General features: G+C 44.0%; 1 protein-coding gene across 2 annotated transcripts in view; it reads left to right on the forward strand.

The window, feature by feature from the left end:
- Window positions 1-11,555, forward strand: part of LOC139749345 (zwei Ig domain protein zig-8-like) — a 93,565-nt gene extending 82,010 nt beyond the window's left edge. For both annotated transcript variants that reach the window (XM_071663065.1, XM_071663066.1), the window contains exon 9: window positions 11,049-11,555. In XM_071663065.1, the coding sequence (XP_071519166.1) occupies window positions 11,049-11,170 (122 nt within the window). In that variant the 3' untranslated portion in view covers window positions 11,171-11,555. The remainder of the gene's footprint in view (window positions 1-11,048) is intronic.
- The last annotated feature ends 7,969 nt before the right edge of the window (window positions 11,556-19,524 follow it).

Raw genomic sequence — 19,524 nt, forward strand, 5'->3', positions numbered from 1 at the left:
TGGTTTTGTAGGTGGGTGGTGTGGTACTGAATAGTAAAGTGGTTCTGTAGGTGGGTTGTGTGGTACTGATATTGGTACAATGGTTCTGTAGGTGGGCGGTGAGGTACTGTTAATGGTGTACTGTCTCTCTACGTGGGTGGTGTGGTACCATTAGTGGCACAATGACCTTGTAAGTGGGTTGCGAGTTACTGATGAGGGTACACTCGCCCGGTAGGTGGTTGGTGAGGTTCTGTTAGTGATTCACTAGCTCTGTACGTGGGTGGTGAAGTACCGTTAGTGGTACACTGGCTCTGTACGTGGGTGGTGAAGTACCGTTAGCGGTACACTGGCTCTGTACGTGGGTGGTGAAGTACCGTTAGTGGTACACTGGCTCTGTACGTGGGTGGTGAAGTACCGTTAGTGGTACACTAGCTCTGTACGTGGGTGGTGAAGTACCGTTAGTGGTACACTGGCTCTGTGCGTGGGTGGTGAAGTACCGTTAGTGGTACACTGGCTCTGTACGTGGGTGGTGAAGTACCGTTAGTGGTACACTGGCTCTGTACGTGGGTGGTGAAGTACCGTTAGCGGTACACTGGCTCTGTACGTGGGTGGTGAAGTACCGTTAGTGGTACATTGGCTCTGTACGTGGGTGGTGAAGTACTGTTAGTGGTACACTGGCTCTGTACGTGGGTGGTGAAGTACTGTTAGTGGTACACTGGTTGAGTAAATAGGTGGTGTGGTACTGATAGTAGTATACTGGCCTTGTAGGTGGGTGGTCCAGTACTGTTAGTGATACAGTGGCACTGTACGTGGGTGGAAAGTTATGGTTAGTGGTAAAAAGTGGTTAGGGACGAAGTGGCAGCCTCTGACATACACAGCGTAAGGCTGACCAGCGAGCCACCAGCTACCCGGGTGTGTGTGTGTGTTGTGTGTGTGTGTGTGTGTGTAACTTCCTGTCCTACGTGGAATTAAAAAGAGAACACCTGCAACGCAAGAGAGAGAGAGAGAAAAGGTTCAGAACACATCCAGGTTAACAAACACAGGATCATATTACATGCACGGCCTGCCTCCCCTCTAACCCACCCCCCCCTCACTCACCTCTCACACACCCCTCTCACACACTTCTCATACTCTCTCACTCCCCTCTCTCACTTTCTCTCCCCTTCCCTCCCCTTTTTTTCCACTGAACACCTGTCCTTTTACGGTCACTTAGTGACAGGCGCAGCAAGACAAATGGAACTCCGTATATTTATATATATAACAACGTTCCCTCTTTCCTCCCAACCCCCGCTGTCTCTCTCTCTCTCTCTCTCTCTCTCTCTCTCTCTCTCTCTCTCTGCTTCACAGGTTTCCTCTCTTCTGTGTGTGTGTGTGTGTGTGTGTGTGTGTGTGTGTGTGTCTCCCTCCCGCCTCTGGACCCCAACACCCCCCCCCCCATCTCCTGCAGTTAACAGGCAAATCTTCGTCACAACACCAAACACACACACACACACACATATATATATATATATATATATATATATATATATATATATATATATATATATATATATATATATATATATATATATATATCCCTGGGGATAGGGGGGAAAGAATACTTCCCACGTATTCCCTGCGTGTCGTAGAAGGCGACTAAAAGGGGAGGGAGCGGGGGGCTGGAAATCCTCCCCTCTCGTTTTTTTTTTTTTTTTTTAATTTTCCAAAAGAAGGAACAGAGAAGGGGGCCAGGTGAGGATATTCCCTCAAAGGCCCAGTCCTCTGTTCTTAACGCTACCTCGCTAATGCGGGAAATGGCGAATAGTTTGAAAGATAAGAAAAATATATATACAAACACACAAACACCTCTCTGCCAGGGATGTCTCAGTGTGACTTGGTAATATTCCAGTCATAACACCAACACAACAATCAAAATTATTTGAATATAATAAATGATAATATAAATACAAGTGTTTTACGTGGAGCGCAATATGGAAATTAAACCCAGAATCACAAGAGGGCTGAATGGTACGATGAACGCCTGGATACACACGCTGATGGAACACGACAGTTCGTATGTAACACATTCACGAAAAGAGAAGTGGGAGAACACCAGCATCACGGTGAACACCAGCCATTTTCTTGGACGAGTCAAAAATGATAACAATTCCAGTGATATCACTGCTGAGGCAAGATCTGGATGACAGCAGTGTAGCAGTGATTGATAGCTTAGCAGTGATTCATAGCTTAGCAGTGATTCATAACGTAGCAGTGATTCATAACGTAGCAGTGATTCATAACGTAGCAGTGATTCATAACGTAGCAGTGATTCATAACGTAGCAGTGATTCATAACGTAGCAGTGATTCATAACGTAGCAGTGATTCATAATATGATGTAGGTTATCATCACTGTAATAAGGAAGACTTGAGCTTCTGCTGAGACATTATAGATCAGTAAGATCTACGACATACCTAACTAAAGTATTTGGAAAAGCAATGAAAAAAAATTGTTTTTGAACTGTGACATAAAGAGGATTACATGGGTATGTACCGGGATGGTTACATACACACACACACACACACACACACACATACACACACACACACACACACACACACACACACACACACACACACACACACACACACACACACACACACACACACGGGATGATAACACAGACACTGTACACATAACACCTGACCCAGTAAAACAACACGATAACGAAACATTATGAAAAAGACTTATCAAATACCACATCTACAACAGACAGAAGATAACTTCATGAAGTTCCACGACGAATATAAGAATGAACAACTGAGTTATCAAACGACCTTCAGTATATGTCTACCACCTGACAGCTGTTCAGCAGTTAGTGTGAGAGTTAGAGAAAAGACAGTAAGTCTTAATGTCAACATAAACATGAAGATGAAATTTGGGATAATAACAATTTCGTAGTTTGTGTATGGTTAATGGAGAGATCAGGTTAGGAGATCCCTCACCACGAGAGATATACAAAGGGGGATAATATGGGTATGTACGTATGTATGTATTTATCAATGTACGTATGCATATATGTATGTATGTATGTATGTATGTACGTATCAACGTATGTATGTATGTATGTACGTATCAACGTATGTATGTATGTATGTATGTATGTATGTATGTATGTATGTATGTATCAATGTATGGTGTATCAATGTATGTATGTATGTATGTATCAATGTATGTTGTATGACAATGTATGTATAAAGATGTATAATGCATAGATCAATGTATGGATTATATCAATCTAGAATGAGATATTCATGAAGTTCAAGTATGTATGAAATGATTATCAAAGATTCATGTATTTTTATGAGTGTTCAAGTATGTTGAATTGTATGTAGTAGTCAATGTATTAACTGAATGAAATTTGGTAATCATGTTGTAGTTGTGTATGTTGATGAATGTATGTATCTAGATGATATACAATGATTATGGTATGTACATGTATGTATTTTATGTATGTATCAATGTATGTATGTATGTATGTATCAATGTATGTGTGTATGTATCAATGTATGTATGTATGTATGTATCAATGTATGTGTGTATGTATCAATGTATGTATGTATGTATGTATCAATGTATGTATGTATGTATGTATGTATGTATGTATGTATGTATCAATGTATGTATGTATGTATGTATCAATGTATGTATGTATGTATCAATGTATGTATGTATGTATGTATCAATGTATGTATGTATGTATGTATCAATGTATGTGTGTATGTATCAATGTATGTATGTATGTATGTATGTATGTCGTGACAGATGTAGCAACACATGAAGGAAAGGTGAACTCCGCTGTGTTGTGTGGTCAGTAACTACACCAGTTGGAACCACTTCGGCTGGAGGGAATCAGGTACCATTTGTGGACGAGTGGAACTAGAGAAGGTGGATCACCCTGCAAGTACTGGATCAGCAAGATACATAGACAGATAGATATGATAACTCACCCACAACAACACAAGGAAGGAATTAAAAAGAAGATCTGCACGATCCAAAAAATTCAGAAAGTGGAGGAAAACAGAGTAATTGAAATCCTCAAGAATTCCCTGGAATATTTCAAACATGCACCATGCAGAAATATTGGAGAGAGAGAGAGAGAGAGAGAGAGAGAGAGAGAGAGAGAGAGAGAGAGAGAGTGGGGCAGGCAGGCAAGCTCCCCAAGTCATTCTACCACCATTACTAGTTTAAGATGCGCTTAATATCGGCGACTTTAACATTCTACCTGACGCATGACGCATGGCGGGTGATCGCTCAAGACAAGCATAGGATACAGACAGCAGTGTGGTGTGTTGTGTGTGTGTGTGTGTGTGTGTGTATGTGTGTGTGTGTGTGCGCGTTGCTGAACACAACAGTATTGTGGGACAAGCGAGGTATGTGGTGAGCGCTGTGCTCCAGCCGTTCCCTAAGGCGAGAATCTTCTTAGTAGGTTAGGTACATACTAGGAGGAAGGTAGGTATGCAGGTCTCTCTCTCTCTCTCTCTCTCTCTCTCTCTCTCTCTCTCTCTCTCTCTCTCTCTCTCTCTCTCTCTTTGCCCTGACCCCCAGAACGTACTGTCCCCAGCTCTCCACCCCCCCCCCCTTCCTAGTGCCCCACATATGTACGTACTCTCACATAACGAGGGAGGGACAGCAATTAGCATTAGTTAATTATAACAAAATAAGCCTTAATTACCCATGGTATATTGGTTAAAGTCTTTGATATGTAAATGATGTCTGGGTTGTCCACTTTCATATATATATTTTTTATGGGTAAAGTATTTATCTTTTTTTCCCCAGTGTTTTCTATGATGGTATCTTGATGTCCTTCATCCTGTGATTTCTAATTTCCAATTATCTTTCAAACGTAAATGAAGCTCATTTCAAAGCAGGAGTCTGTAGCTTTGGTCCAGTTTTGATGCAGATGGAGTGTAGCTGACCTTTAGCTGTGACGTTAGCTTTGCGCTGGGTTCAGACATATTCTATGGCGATTTGGATTCGTGATTAGAATCAGTGAATTGTGATTGAGATTGGGACTAGATTAGCTTTCCCAATCCCAAATCAGGTTTACACACAAGAGTTTCACCTCACTAGCCACAGACTGGCCAATCATACAGGAGATTTGAACAGTCTAGATTTCTTAAGTTTTAAAGTCATAAAAATTTGAAATTACTGTCTTGATTGCCTGACTGGAATCCATATATATATATATATATATATATATATATATATATATATATATATATATATATATATATATATATATATATTTTTTTTTTTTTTTTTTCATACTATTTGCCATTTCCCGCAATAGCGAGGTAGCGTTAAGAACAGAGGACTGGGTCTTTGAGGGAATATCCTCACCTGGCCCTCTTCTCTGTTCCTTCTTTTGGGAAAAAAAAAAAAAAAAAAAAAAAAGAGAGAGAGGGGAGGATTTCCAGCCTCCCGCTCCCTTCCCTTTTAGTCGCCTTCTACGACACGCAGGGAATACGTGGGAAGTATTCTTTCTCCCCTATCCCCAGGGAATAGGGAATAATATAATATATATATATATATATATATATATATATATATATATATATATATATATATATATATATATATATACATAGTGTTTGTTAAAGACCAATGCATATCTAATATTTATCAGCTTTCTGTTATTGTTTTATTTTTCACACTACAAGATCTGTCTCATCAGTAAAGTGTGAATCAAATGTCCTATATTCATTTTCACTTTACCCTTGAGATAACGCGAGACGTATTGGGCACACGAACGCTCTCCATCTTCAGTCAAACTGATCATAAATGGCACAACGAATCACAGAGAACAAAAGAGCAATGAACCACATCTCGAAGTTTTATGTCATCAGAGCGGTGACGTCGATGACATATTGATCGTTGGACCGTGTTCCTTCGGAGGTGAGGCGTGGTCGTGTGGTCAGTAGGGGGGTCAAACTCGTTGGGTCAACAGTGTGGTGGTTTTCTTGAGGTCTCTGCACCTAGGAAAGCCGAAGTGGAGGTAGGAAGTGTGGTCATGTTAGTTCTGGCTCAGGGAAATGGCAGGGCCCAAGCCTTGTTCTGGACTTTGATGATGGAGGAAACGATTATATTCTCTTATGTCCATGGCTTTTGTTATCCGTGGTCTGCTTCAGTATCATCATTTTTCAGTCAGATGCTGACGAGTGACACATTCATGTTTTGTTCCTGTTGTCTTTGTAGTTTAGAGCCACCGTTTCGAGGATGAAGTGTTAAGCGTCGACTGAGTGGTGTATGTAGTAGTCATACTGATGTAGTGTATATTGTTTTTGAAGTTTGCAACCAGCAACTGGGCAGGAGTACTTGTAAACCACATTGCTAGACTGTAGTGGGTTTGTGTCGTGTGTGAGGTTGTTTTTCATAACGTAGTCACTGGTGTTCATGTTCTCGTAGTAAATGATGATGCTGAGACGACCCTCAGGGATGCTACAGGTAATGTTACTATCTATCAAGTGAGTGTGACTGTCTATCATCTTTTTCTTGAGCATACGTTCGTTAGCATGACAGGCTAGAGACGATCTGGTTCTCATAGGAAACTTGATGTACAGTGCCAGGTTGCTGTTGGCTGAGATTAACGAGTCGAGTTTGGAGGAACACATTTGTTTCCTTATCGATGATTATTTTAGAAAAAAAAATAAACATTGTCGTTAAGATTTGCTTGACTCTGGTAATTTCTTGGTAGAAGGTCGCATGAAGACCAGTTCTTGTAAGCACGACTTAGGTAGGTTTGATAACATTCAATTTGTACCTCCCGGATCCCTCACTGCCAGTGTCCAGACACCTGCCTACGTCGGTAGACTTGCGGTCAACACTGGCTTGGTCTTCCCCACCACGAGCCCGGGGGTCCTATTGTCCAGACCCAGGTCATATGTGACCCTCAGGACGGACGACTCCTACACAGTCTTGTGTAGTTTATTAAGATGTTCTTCGTTCCTTATGTGAAGACGTAAATGCCATCAGCGCCTCGGGCAGGACGTAGCTGCACGGATAATGCTGTCGTGGAGAAGTTGGTGTTCTACATGACACATGTGGAGGTCAGCAAACGTTGGGCATAATGCAGAGCACCATGGCGACTCCCACTACCTGATGATACACATGACCCTCAGGGCTGAGGAACGAGGCTTGGCTAGTACACGCACGCACTAGGCATTCTAGCAACGCTCTAGAAATCTCGGGTGCTGGTCTTGATGGATGATTGTAGACAATGTCGAGTGTTGTCTTAATATCTGGTCCTACTGGAACATATGTAAGTAAACTCTCTACATAGAGTGATGGTGAAGAGTCCATCTGGTCGAGCGATGCGAAGAATGTAAATAATTTCATTAGTTCCTCGGCAGGAACGTAGCGAGAAATCATCCAGTTGATCTGCTTAGGTAACGTGTGTAGTGAGGGTGTAGTAACCTGGGGAAATCACAGGACGGAGTGGACTGCCGGTCTTATGTATCTCCACATTGTCATGTACGTCACCTAGGCTATGTACCGTCCAGTGGTGAGGGAGTAGTGTTGGAGATCAGCTCCAGCATTAGTAGATGAGATGAATATGTTCACCTTTTCCCAGAGCTTCAGTAAGACTGGAATTAATATCGAGGAATTTAATGCTGTCAGTCAAGAATGGGATCATACTTGATGTAATCATCTCCTGGGTGGAGGATGACACAGTTGCTGGCCTTACCTGCTCTCCTCATCATCAAATCCTCTGGTCTGCTCAGTTCGTCGTCGTGCTGAGGTTAAGCAGAGAACACCTAACCTAACCTCGACGCTTGGTGCGATCCAACCAGAGTTCCTCTATTCAGTCTAGGTGTCTGGTGATCCTGTTTCGAGCGAGAAATGATTCAACAGTTGCACTACCACCATTTTATCAGTCTTATGAAACTTAGGCTGCGAGTGGCCGTTTAATCCTAGCTTGAGCCACTGCCTTTGTCCTCAGGTTAAGCTGGGACCTGACAGGTTCATCGTCACATGACTCAGGTAGAGAGTGACTCAACCTTCCTACAGTCTGGTATGTTGCTTGATACTGTGAGCTTTGACTGATTCTACTGCCTCACACACTTGGTCGAGACACTGACCACTATCATCACACATATCATAACTAAATTGACCGACACTTCAGCCATTTCTCAGGCCACATCGTCCCTGTGGGAGTTCGTCGTGTGTCTCTTTATGGTTGTCTCTGTCAATGTAGGAGTTGTTTACGATGGTCCGTCGTACTTCTTTCATGTTTTCCTGCCGGATCGTGAGTCTTAATTTTCGTGTAAGCAGGTAGAATATTTTCTTCGATACATTGTTTATTAATAACAAATTCATATTTAACACTCAATAACTTCCTGTTGTTGTTGTTGTTTTTTCCCCGATTTTTCTGATCACACGTTTTGCTTCATCAGTTAAAGTTTGACTAAAATGTTCTATATTCATCCTTACTTGAAATCCATGAGACGTTTCGGGCACACGAACTCTGCCCATTTTCATTCAGACTGTTGATGAATGACACAACACAAAGAACGAAACAGAAATGAACCACTTCTTGAAGAGTTACAAACGAGAGTGATGATGCAGATGATGTGTTGATCATTGAACCGTGTTCCCTCGGTGTTCCTACGTGGTAGTGTGGTCGGTAAGGGTCAACGGTTGGTGAGTTTGCCTAAAGTCCGGCGGAGGTAGAGTGTGTGGTCACATGGAGTGAGGTAGCGAATAAACCGTAGAGTCCAAACTTGTGTTGTACGTTGATGATTTATGCATGGGTTATATTCTCTGATGTACATGCGTGGCTCCCGTTATCTGTAGTCTTGTAGGGTCGTGGCAACGTTTCAGAATTTTTAGATTGTTCAATATGATGCTGACGATTGACATTCATGTTATGTTGCTGTTGCATATGTAGCTTAGGACGTTCGTTTTGAGGATGAAGTGTTAAGCGTCGACTGAGTGATGTGGGAGACATACTGATGCAATTCACTTTGTTTGAAGTTTACAACCTTCGAACGGGTGTATTATACGCACACACACGCACGCACGCACGCACGCACACACACACACACACATACACACACACACATATATATATATATATATATATATATATACATTTTTTTTTTTTTTTTTTTTTATACTTTGTCGCTGTCTCCCGCGCCTGCGAGGTAGCGCAAGGAAACAGACGAAAGAAATGGCCCAACCCCCCCCCCCCATACACATGTACATACACACGTCCACACACGCAAATATACATACCTACACAGCTTTCCATGGTTTACCCCAGACGCTTCACATGCCTTGATTCACTCCACTGACAGCACGTCAACCCCTGTATACCACATCGTTCCAATTCACTCTATTCCTTGCCCTCCTTTCACCCTCCTGCATGTTCAGGCCCCGATCACACAAAATCTTTTTCACTCCATCTTTCCACCTCCAATTTGGTCTCCCTCTTCTCGTTCCCTCCACCTCCGACACATATATCCTCTTGGTCAATCTTTCCTCACTCATTCTCTCCATGTGCCCAAACCATTTCAAAACACCCTCTTCTGCTCTCTCAACCACGCTCTTTTTATTTCCACACATCTCTCTTACCCTTACGTTACTTACTCGATCAAACCACCTCACACCACACATTGTCCTCAAACATCTCATTTCCAGCACATCCATCCTCCTGCGCACAACTCTATCCATAGCCCACGCCTCGCAACCATACAACATTGTTGGAACCACTATTCCTTCAAACATACCCATTTTTGCTTTCCGAGATAATGTTCTCGACTTCCACACATTTTTCAAGGCTCCCAAAATTTTCGCCCCCTCCCCCACCCTATGATCCACTTCCGCTTCCATGGTTCCATCCGCTGACAGATCCACTCCCAGATATCTAAAATATATATATATATATATATATATATATATATATATATATATATATATATATATATATATATATATATACATATATATATATATATATATATATATATATATATATATATATATATATATATATATATATATATATATATATATATGAGTGTGTGTGTGTGTGTGTGTGTGTGTGTGTGTGTGTGTGTTACCAGACTCCACTTCCTTGAGGTTACAGCGAGAGTGAGGTCATCTCTGGCGAGGCTGGACCATCGGGAGCACAGCCTCGCCAAGGAACTTCCGACTACGCAGGAGTCCTATCCCTTCCCTGCTACTGAAAGCAACGCTCACCCTTGGGGCTACAGTTACTCCTCCTGGAAGAGGAGTCCTGGAATAAACTCCAGAACCCATTCAAGAAAAGGGTTCTGGAACAACTATATGGAGAGAGAGAGAGAGAGAGAGAGAGAGAGAGAGAGAGAGAGGGAGGGAGGGAGGGAGGGAGGGAGGGAGGGAGGGAGGGAGGGAGACAGACAGACAGACAGACAGACAGACAGACAAGACAGAGAGAGAGAGAGAGAGAGAGAGAGAGAGAGAGAGAGAGAGAGAGAGAGAGTCGGTGTGAATATATATGCAGGGGAGACACGTAAGATAAAACAAAAGAGCATCATCTATGATTCCATTAGCGTGATGAGATGTTATCTCCCGTCTCAGGATGTTATTGGGTTTTCTCCTGCATATATTAGCGATTGAAACGGTTAAGAGACAACGTGAGGTGATGAACAGCCGGGGTGTGCAGCGCTGCCAACCCAGGTGGGGAATTCATCTGTGATCCGAGTCTACATAGTTGACTTTGTAATGTGATCCAAGACGGTATATTTTGAATTTAGAACTGTGTTATGCATCGGTCTTTGATTTTCTTTTTTTTTTTCCTCCTAAGCCCTTACCTGTGTTTTTGATTTTGAATTTTGAGCGTTTATTCACATCGGAGTTTTCAAGTTAAAATTGATCATATGTCTGTCTTTCGATTCAAACTTTCATTTTGTATGTGAGCTTGAATGTGAACTTGTCTTTACCTATGAACTTTGATCTATATTTGAATTATGATTTGAACTGTGATCTAAGGCGTGTCTTGGCCTCCTCTCCCCCTCCCTCCACGCCACCCACATCTCCCCCTCACAGATGAGCGTCAAGCCGCGGTACAAGTGGGTGGCTACAGTGCCGCCCACAGCCACACCCTGGGCCCGCCTACGCCGCCCATCCTCCTCCTGGCCATCATGTGGCCCGCCCTCAGCCTCACCTAACCCTGGCCATGTCTGCGGCCACAGGCATGGGTCGGGCCACACAACGCTGACCTGAGCCCACTGCCATCAGATACTGGGGCCAATCAGAGGCGAGACGTAACCAACTCTGCTTGGCCAATCACTCAGACGTCTCATCTCTGACTGTCTCTCCTGATGAGACAACACGTTGGCCTCTGCTGGGCATACATGGCATGAGATAGACAGACAGACAGATAAGACAGACAGGAGGCGGACCACTAGCCATGTCTGATGGGCAAGATAACAATCGCCGATCCGAAGCCCTAACGAGCCAAGCTGTTCACCCTTTCAGTTCACATTGTGTAGAGGTCGGAGGTGATGAGTCTCCTAGATCATCATGGGTGGATTTTTAATAAAGAAATGATCATAAACACGTGTGCACTTTATTATCCTTATGGAAGGTAAGAGTAAATGTGTAAATGTGGACACGACACCCGCTGAGTTGAGGATCACACAACGTGGGCTGCTTCATCAAACATCATGTCTTTTTTTTTTTTTATATCACATAATGCCCCCCCCCCCCCAACAGAAAGGATTCGAACCTGGACCTTTTTGCGTGGCAGCTGGGAACGCTAACCGCTCGGCTATGATCACCCCTAATGGGGAGCGGTTAGCGTTCCCAGCTACCACGCAAAAAAGGTCCAGGTTCGAATCCTCGCAGTTGGAGGGCATTATGTATTCTATGAAAAGTGCGCGTTCGTATCTTGAAACATGACATCCAGTGCAAACGAACGTTTGTGAAATATAACCAAACGTTTCTTGGTGTTGATACTAGAACATATACTCCAGTGGATATACAGTGGGTGTTCCAATCTTTGTCCCATGTAGATCTATGTCACTTGCTTCTGTATCTCTGTGTTCACTGCCCACAGAAAAGAGATAGAATAAACTTAACATACCATCTTTACTTTCCCTCAGTTGTCTATATATCTTCTATATATCTGTTCTAATTCTAAACATGAATTGGTATAGACAGGGAATTAAAAGTCGTCTATCATATAATATCATGAAAAATACCACGAGTTCGACCGAGCGGGTGAGAGTGTAATGCTTCGTGTGTGTGTTTAACAAGTTGGAAACAAACAACCAATATGAAGGTTTAACAACAACAATAACAACATCACCAACAGCAATAATATCATCATCATCATCAACAACAACAACAACAACAACAACAACAACAACAACAATAGGTGATATGCATCTTTCATTTCAAAATGAAATAAGGATTAAAAAAAATATTTGTTAAATGAAGAACTATTTCAAAATTATCTGGAACGAAAATTAACAGATCCACACACAGACACAGCACCCACACAGCCACCACAACACCTTCACTACCACACACAGCACCCACACAGCCACCACAACACCTTCATTACCACACACAGCACCCACACAGCCACCACAGCACCTTCACTACCACACACAGCACCCACACAGCCACCACAACACCTTCACTACCACACACAGCACCCACACAGCCACCACAGCACCTTCACTACCACACACACCACCCACACAGCCACCACAGCACCTTCACTACCACACACAGCACCCACACAGCCACCACAACACCTTCACTACCACACACAGCACCCACACAGCCACCACAACACCTTCACTACCACACACAGCACCCACACAGCCACCACAGCACCTTCACTACCACACACAGCACCCACACAGCCACCACAGCTCCTTCACTACCACACACAGCACCCACACAGCCACCACAGCACCTTCACTACCACACACACCACCCACACAGCCACCACAGCACCTTCACTACCACACACACCACCCACACAGCCACCACAGCACCTTCACTACCACACACACCACCCACACAGCCACCACAGCACCTTCACTACCACACACACCACCCACACAGCCACCACAGCACCTTCACTACCACACACACACCACCCACACAGCCACCACAGCACCTTCACTACCACACACAGCACCCACACAGCCGCCACAGCACCTTCACTACCACACACAGCACCCACACAGCCACCACAGCACCTTCACTACCACACACAGCATCCACACAGCCACCACAACACCTTCACTACCACATACAGCATCCTCACAGCCACCACAGCACCTTCGCCACAATGGTTGGTGAGATTCAACCTGAGGGAAGGGAAAATAATGCAGACTAGAGACAGCCAAGGTCGACCTTGATGTGGTCATCATCCAGCGGTAGTCAAGCTACTGGAATCTTACGGTGTGAGTAGGGACTTGGGAGTCGACATCGTCCTTAACCTGTGGCCACCAGAGTCCCACGTTTGAGGAACAATTAAAAGAACACAAACGGTCTACTGGCAAATAATAGACTCAGCCAACTGTTCACATCCTATATTGGGTTAAATCTAAAATTTCCTTCTCATGTTTGGTCACGACACATACACAAGCAGAAACTACTAACAGAGAAGGTCCAGACGCGAGCTACAACCATGGTATCACAATTATGAGAGATGAGTTACAATCAGAAATTGGAGGTTATGAATTCATCAATCAGGGAAGAGCAGAGAGTAAGGGGCGACCTGATCACAACCTATAAGATTCTAAACCACTTTGGTGAAGTCAACGATAAACATTACTTCGAAAGATGCAAGGACAGAGCAACCAGAGGACATAGACATGAAATTAAAGAAGAAACTTCCTTAATAAAATAAGTAAAGAAATACTTTTATTGTATATAACAACAGTGGATGATCGGAATCAACTATTGTGAACGCTGAGAGCAAGCGAAGTTTTGAAAGTTGTATGACAAAGAGTTGAGGTCAAGAGATGGGGACCACGAGTGTAAATCTCCCTCCCTCGCTGTGCAAACAGGTAATGACAAATTAAGTCATGACAATGTACGTCCACGGCCATCACAGAAGAGGCCACAGCCACGTACAGAGCCCTCACAGCCACACACAGCACATAGCCAAAAGGCAAGAGATAATCCAAAGCTTTTCCATGAATGAAGGAGTAGATTGTCAGTTCAATAACAGTTGATCAAGCTAATGGATCCGGAGGGAAGGGTTGATCATGTAAACATGGGCGAGGAGCTGAATGACAAGCTCAAAAACGTTTTGACATAATAGCCCAAGCACCAGTGAGGTGGGACTGGAAGAGGTCTTGGAAAATATGAAAATATCTAGTAAAGATATAAACCGCATCTTGACACTCCTTGACCCACATCAGGCTCGCTGTCCTCATGAAGTCTCTCCATGTGTGCTGAAGGTGTGTGTGCAGGTACACGAGACAAGGCGCCTGAAATGTGGTTCAATAAGTCGCTGGTGGGAGGTAGAATGCCGGGGGAGCGGAAAAACGTAATTCTTTTCCTACGTCGCAGGCTCCAGTCATGGACAAAAGTTCACATCAAGGCCGGACCTTAACTGAAACATAGAAAGGGGGAAAAAGCAGAGACAAGGGAAAGCATTTACGGATTTTGAAGGAATTGAAAAATCTGTCTTTTAAAATGTACCAGGTCATAGGTAGTGGGGAAAATATGAGAGGGTAGATAGTTCTAAAGTTTGGAGGCGTAGGGAAAGAAACAGTTATCAGAAAGGTCCATCCTTGAGTTGCCGACGGACAAACATGTGACGCAGCAGCTTGCCGAGTTTTGCGAGGTTTACCTCGTGGTTTCCAAGAAAGAATGGATGTAAAAGTAATACCAAGTGTGTTCATTCAGTCAAGAGATGGAGTCACACAACCGTCAAAGGAAAGAACAAAGTTGTGAGGAATTTTCGATTGAGAGATGGGTCGAAACTGCGTCTTGGAGGCATTAAACTTAACCAGATTTCGTGTTTCATATGAATCTTAAAAAAAAAAAAGAGAGACTTGGAAGTTTCACCGACCCACAGACCAGACTTCCTGATGAGTGTGGTCAGTGAATGTGGTCTGCCAAACATTCAAAATGATAATCAGAAAGTAAATGAATGACTACTTCCTAAGGAGGAATCACCTAAGGAAGTAACGTGTAATGAACCCCTTTGACCTCCATGAGAGAGTGAGTTTGGTTTTAAGCAAAACAGAAGCTTTGGGTGGACTGTGTGTATTCAGACTACCAGAAAGCATTTGACACTATCCTACACAGGTGGCAGGTAATGAACCTGGATCTTCAGGCAGGAGTAAGTAGCAGACTACGTCGATAGAGAGATCATTTTAGAGGAAGAAAACAGGGACGCATGACAGGGAAGCCTTCTCAAGACTTGACTGGGTCGTCAGTAGTGTTGTTGTCCCACATGGGTCACTCCTGGGACCATTGCGATTTGATGTACGTAAATGACTTGCCAGAAAGGTTGGAATCATACCTAAGTATATCTATGGTCATGAGGAAGGTAAACAGTGATGGATTCTGCTTCAACTCACAAAGAGAGCGAGACAAAGTCGGTCTGATAAATGGATGATGAACTTCAGCACCAGTAAATGTAAGGTAATGAGGATGGGTCACAGTGAAAGCAGACCTCAATATGATTATCATCTTGCAGGAAACAAGCTACAGGAACCTGCGTGTGACGCGGACCTGGGTGTCGACATCGTATCTAAACCTATCGCTAGATCCTCACCTCGTGAGAATTCCAGGAGGGACAAATTGTGTGCTGGTGAATATCAGAATCCCTGGTGAATATTTGAACTGCTGGTGAATATATGAATCGTTTTCACGAACATGGATAAGGAAATATTCATCAAACTGTCCTCATCGCATGTTACACCATAACCATGATAAGCTTCTTAATTTTGGTCATCACACTTAAAGTAGCACAAAGAACTTATAGAGAAGGTCCACAGGAGAGCAACGAAGATTAGTACCAGAATAAATAAACCGAGTTAAAATGAAAGGTTAAGAGCCATACATTTAGGGAAATAAGGAAGAGAAAAGAGAAAGTTCCTAAACCAGTTTGATACATTCAGCAGTGAATAGGTCTTCACAAGATGCAAAGATAAAACAAATGAAGGCCTTAGCATAAGAATTAGGAAGAAACATATTAGAAAATCTATAAAGAAGATTTTCTGTAGTACTGTATAAGATCACTGGATAACTGGAATACACTGAGTGAGGAAGAGCGTCACTACCACCACACTGTTATAAGCAGCAGAGTCCTCCTGGTGATTCGGTTCAGATCATAAACTTTTTGACATAAAGGAACAAACAAATGGGATTAAGTTGTCTGTGAGAAGAGATGTTACCCCACAGCTGCAGGACGGGTACACGGCTGGGGGAAACACGTAGTCACGTCACCTGTACCTTCACTCAAGGAGTAAAACCTTTGTTGCCTTCACTCAAGAAGTAAACCATCTATACCTTCACTCATGGAGTAAACCTACCTTCACTCAAGGAGTAACTCCATCCCTACCTACACTCAAGAAGTAACTCCATCCCTACCTTCACTCAAGGAGTAACTCCACCCCTACCTACACTCAAGGAGTAACTCCACCCCTACCTACACTCAAGGGGTAACTCCACCCCTACCTACACTCAAGGAGTAACTCCACCCCTACCTACACTCAAGGAGTAACTCCATCCCTACCTACACTCAAGAAGTAACTCCACCCCTACCTACACTCAAGGAGTAACTCCACCCCTACCTACACTCAAGGAGTAACTCCATCCCTACCTACACTCAAGAAGTAACTCCACCCCTACCTACACTCAAGGAGTAACTCCACCCCTACCTACACTCAAGGAGTAACTCCACCCCTACCTACACTCAAGGAGTAACTCCACCCCTACCTACACTCAAGGAGTAACTCCATCCTTACCTTCACTCAAGGAGTAACTCCATCCCTACCTACACTCAAGGAGTAACTCCATCCTTACCTTCACTCAAGGAGTAACTCCACCCCTACCTACACTCAAGGAGTAACTCCATCCCTACCTACACTCAAGGAGTAACTCCACCCCTACCTACACTCAAGGAGTAACTCCACCCCTACCTACACTCAAGGAGTAACTCCACCCCTACCTACACTCAAGGAGTAACTCCATCCCTACCTACACTCAAGGAGTAACTCCACCCCTACCTACACTCAAGGAGTAACTCCACCCCTACCTACACTCAAGGAGTAACTCCACCCCTACCTACACTCAAGGAGTAACTCCATCCCTACCTACACTCAAGAAGTAACTCCACCCCTACCTACACTCAAGGAGTAACTCCACTCCTACCTACACTCAAGAAGTAACTCCATCCTTACCTACACTCAAGGAGTAACTCCATCCCCCTAGCCTACACTCAGAAGGTAACTCCACCCCTACCTACACTCAAGGAGTAACTCCACCCCTACCTACACTCAAGGAGTAAACTCCACCACCCCTACCTACACTCAAGGAGTAACTCCACCCTACCTACACTCAAGAGTAACTCCACCCCTACCTCCACTCAAGGAGTAACTCCACCCTACCTACACTCAAGGAGTAACTCCATCCCTTACCTCACTCAAGGAGTAACTCCACCCCTACCTACACTCAAGAGTAACTCCATCCCTACCTACACTCAAGGATAACTCCACCCCTACCTACACTCAAGGAGTAACTCCACCCCTACCTACACTCAAGGAGTAACTCCACCCCTACCTACACTCAAGAAGTAACTCCACCCCTACCTCACTCAAGGAGTAACTCACCCCTACCTACACTCAAGGAGTAACTCCATCCTTACCTTCACTCAAGGAGTAACTCCATCCTTACCTTCACTCAAGGAGTAACTCCATCCCTACCTACACTCAAGGAGTAACTCCATCCTTACCTTCACTCAAGGAGTAACTCCACCCCTACCTACACTCAAGGATAACTCCACCCCTACTACACTCAAGGAGTAACTCCATCCCTACCTACACTCAAGGAGTAACTCCATCCCTACCTACACTCAAGAAGTAACTCCATCCTTACCTTCACTCAAGGAGTAACTCACCCCTACCTACACTCAGGAGTAACTCCATCCCTACCTACACTCAAGGAGTAACTCCATCCCTACCTACACTCAAGAGTAACTCCATCCCTACCTACACTCAGGAGTAACTCCACCCCTACTACACTCAAGGAGTAACTCCACCCCTACCTACACTCAAGGATAACTCCACCCCTACCTACACTCAAGGAAGTAACTCCACCCCTACCTACACTCAAGAGTAACTCCATCCCTACCTACACTCAAGAAGTAACTCCACCCCTACCTACACTCAAGAAGTAACTCCACCCCTACCTCACTCAAGGAGTAACTCCATCCCTACCTACACTCAAGAAGTAACTCCACCCCTACCTACACTCCAAGGAGTAACTCCACCCCTACCTACACTCCAAGGAGTAACTCCATCCCTACCTACACTCAAGAGTAACTCCATCCCTACCTACACTCAAGGATAACTCCACCCCTACTACACTCAAGGAGTAACTCCATCCTTACCTTCACTCAAGGAGTAACTCCATCCTTACCTTCACTCAAGGAGTAACTCACCCCTACCTACACTCAGGAGTAACTCCACTCCTACCTACACTCAAGAAGTAACTCGATACACCCTTCGCGCCAGTCTAGACCCAACACATGAAACACTAACGCCTCATTCCGGTGTCATCTCTTCTCCCGGCGAACACAAACTTACTCACATGAGACACCACTCAAAGATCAGCCACAAACCAAACTTACACAAAATCCATCCAGAAACAACTGCTCGCCACCCACCCTTCACTCTCACTGACACAAGCCATGCAATGGAACCCTTTAAAAACTCTCCTGCAGTTGGCCCCTGACACTATATCAAGCTTTCATATAAAAATTCTTTGGTCCAGTTGTAGTCCAGACACTTACGGATATCTTCAACCATTCCTGACTACACAACAAAATTCCTAACACCTGGACCCTTGTTAACATAAAATCAATCCTATGGCCATCTAACCCATCCAACTTTTTCCTCTTCCTTACCGGCCTATATCACTTCTGGCTTCAGTTTCCAAACGGTAAAAAAAGATATTGTTCCACGACAGAATCATACGAAATATCCCTCCCTTCATACCCTGTCACTCTGCTATCAAGCTACACACTGACCTCACACGTTAAAGCCTAGAAGGCTGTACCTATCTACTACTCCCGTCCCGCACAGTACTAGTGGCAACAGACATCAACAAAGCATTTGACACCGTCCCCCAACACATCCCCACACAGAATATACTTGACACTACCATCCACAACAATTGCCAAATGGGGTTGGCCAATTTCATTGCTGGCCACCATGCCAGCGCCACTCACAATGGATTCACTTACAAAATCTTTAAACTCTCAGATGGAGTTCTTAAGTAGCAGTTCTCTCGTCCAACTCGACCTCACATTACCTCC

The sequence above is a fragment of the Panulirus ornatus genome, chromosome 7 (assembly GCF_036320965.1).
Source record: "Panulirus ornatus isolate Po-2019 chromosome 7, ASM3632096v1, whole genome shotgun sequence".
NCBI lineage: Eukaryota > Metazoa > Arthropoda > Malacostraca > Decapoda > Palinuridae > Panulirus > Panulirus ornatus.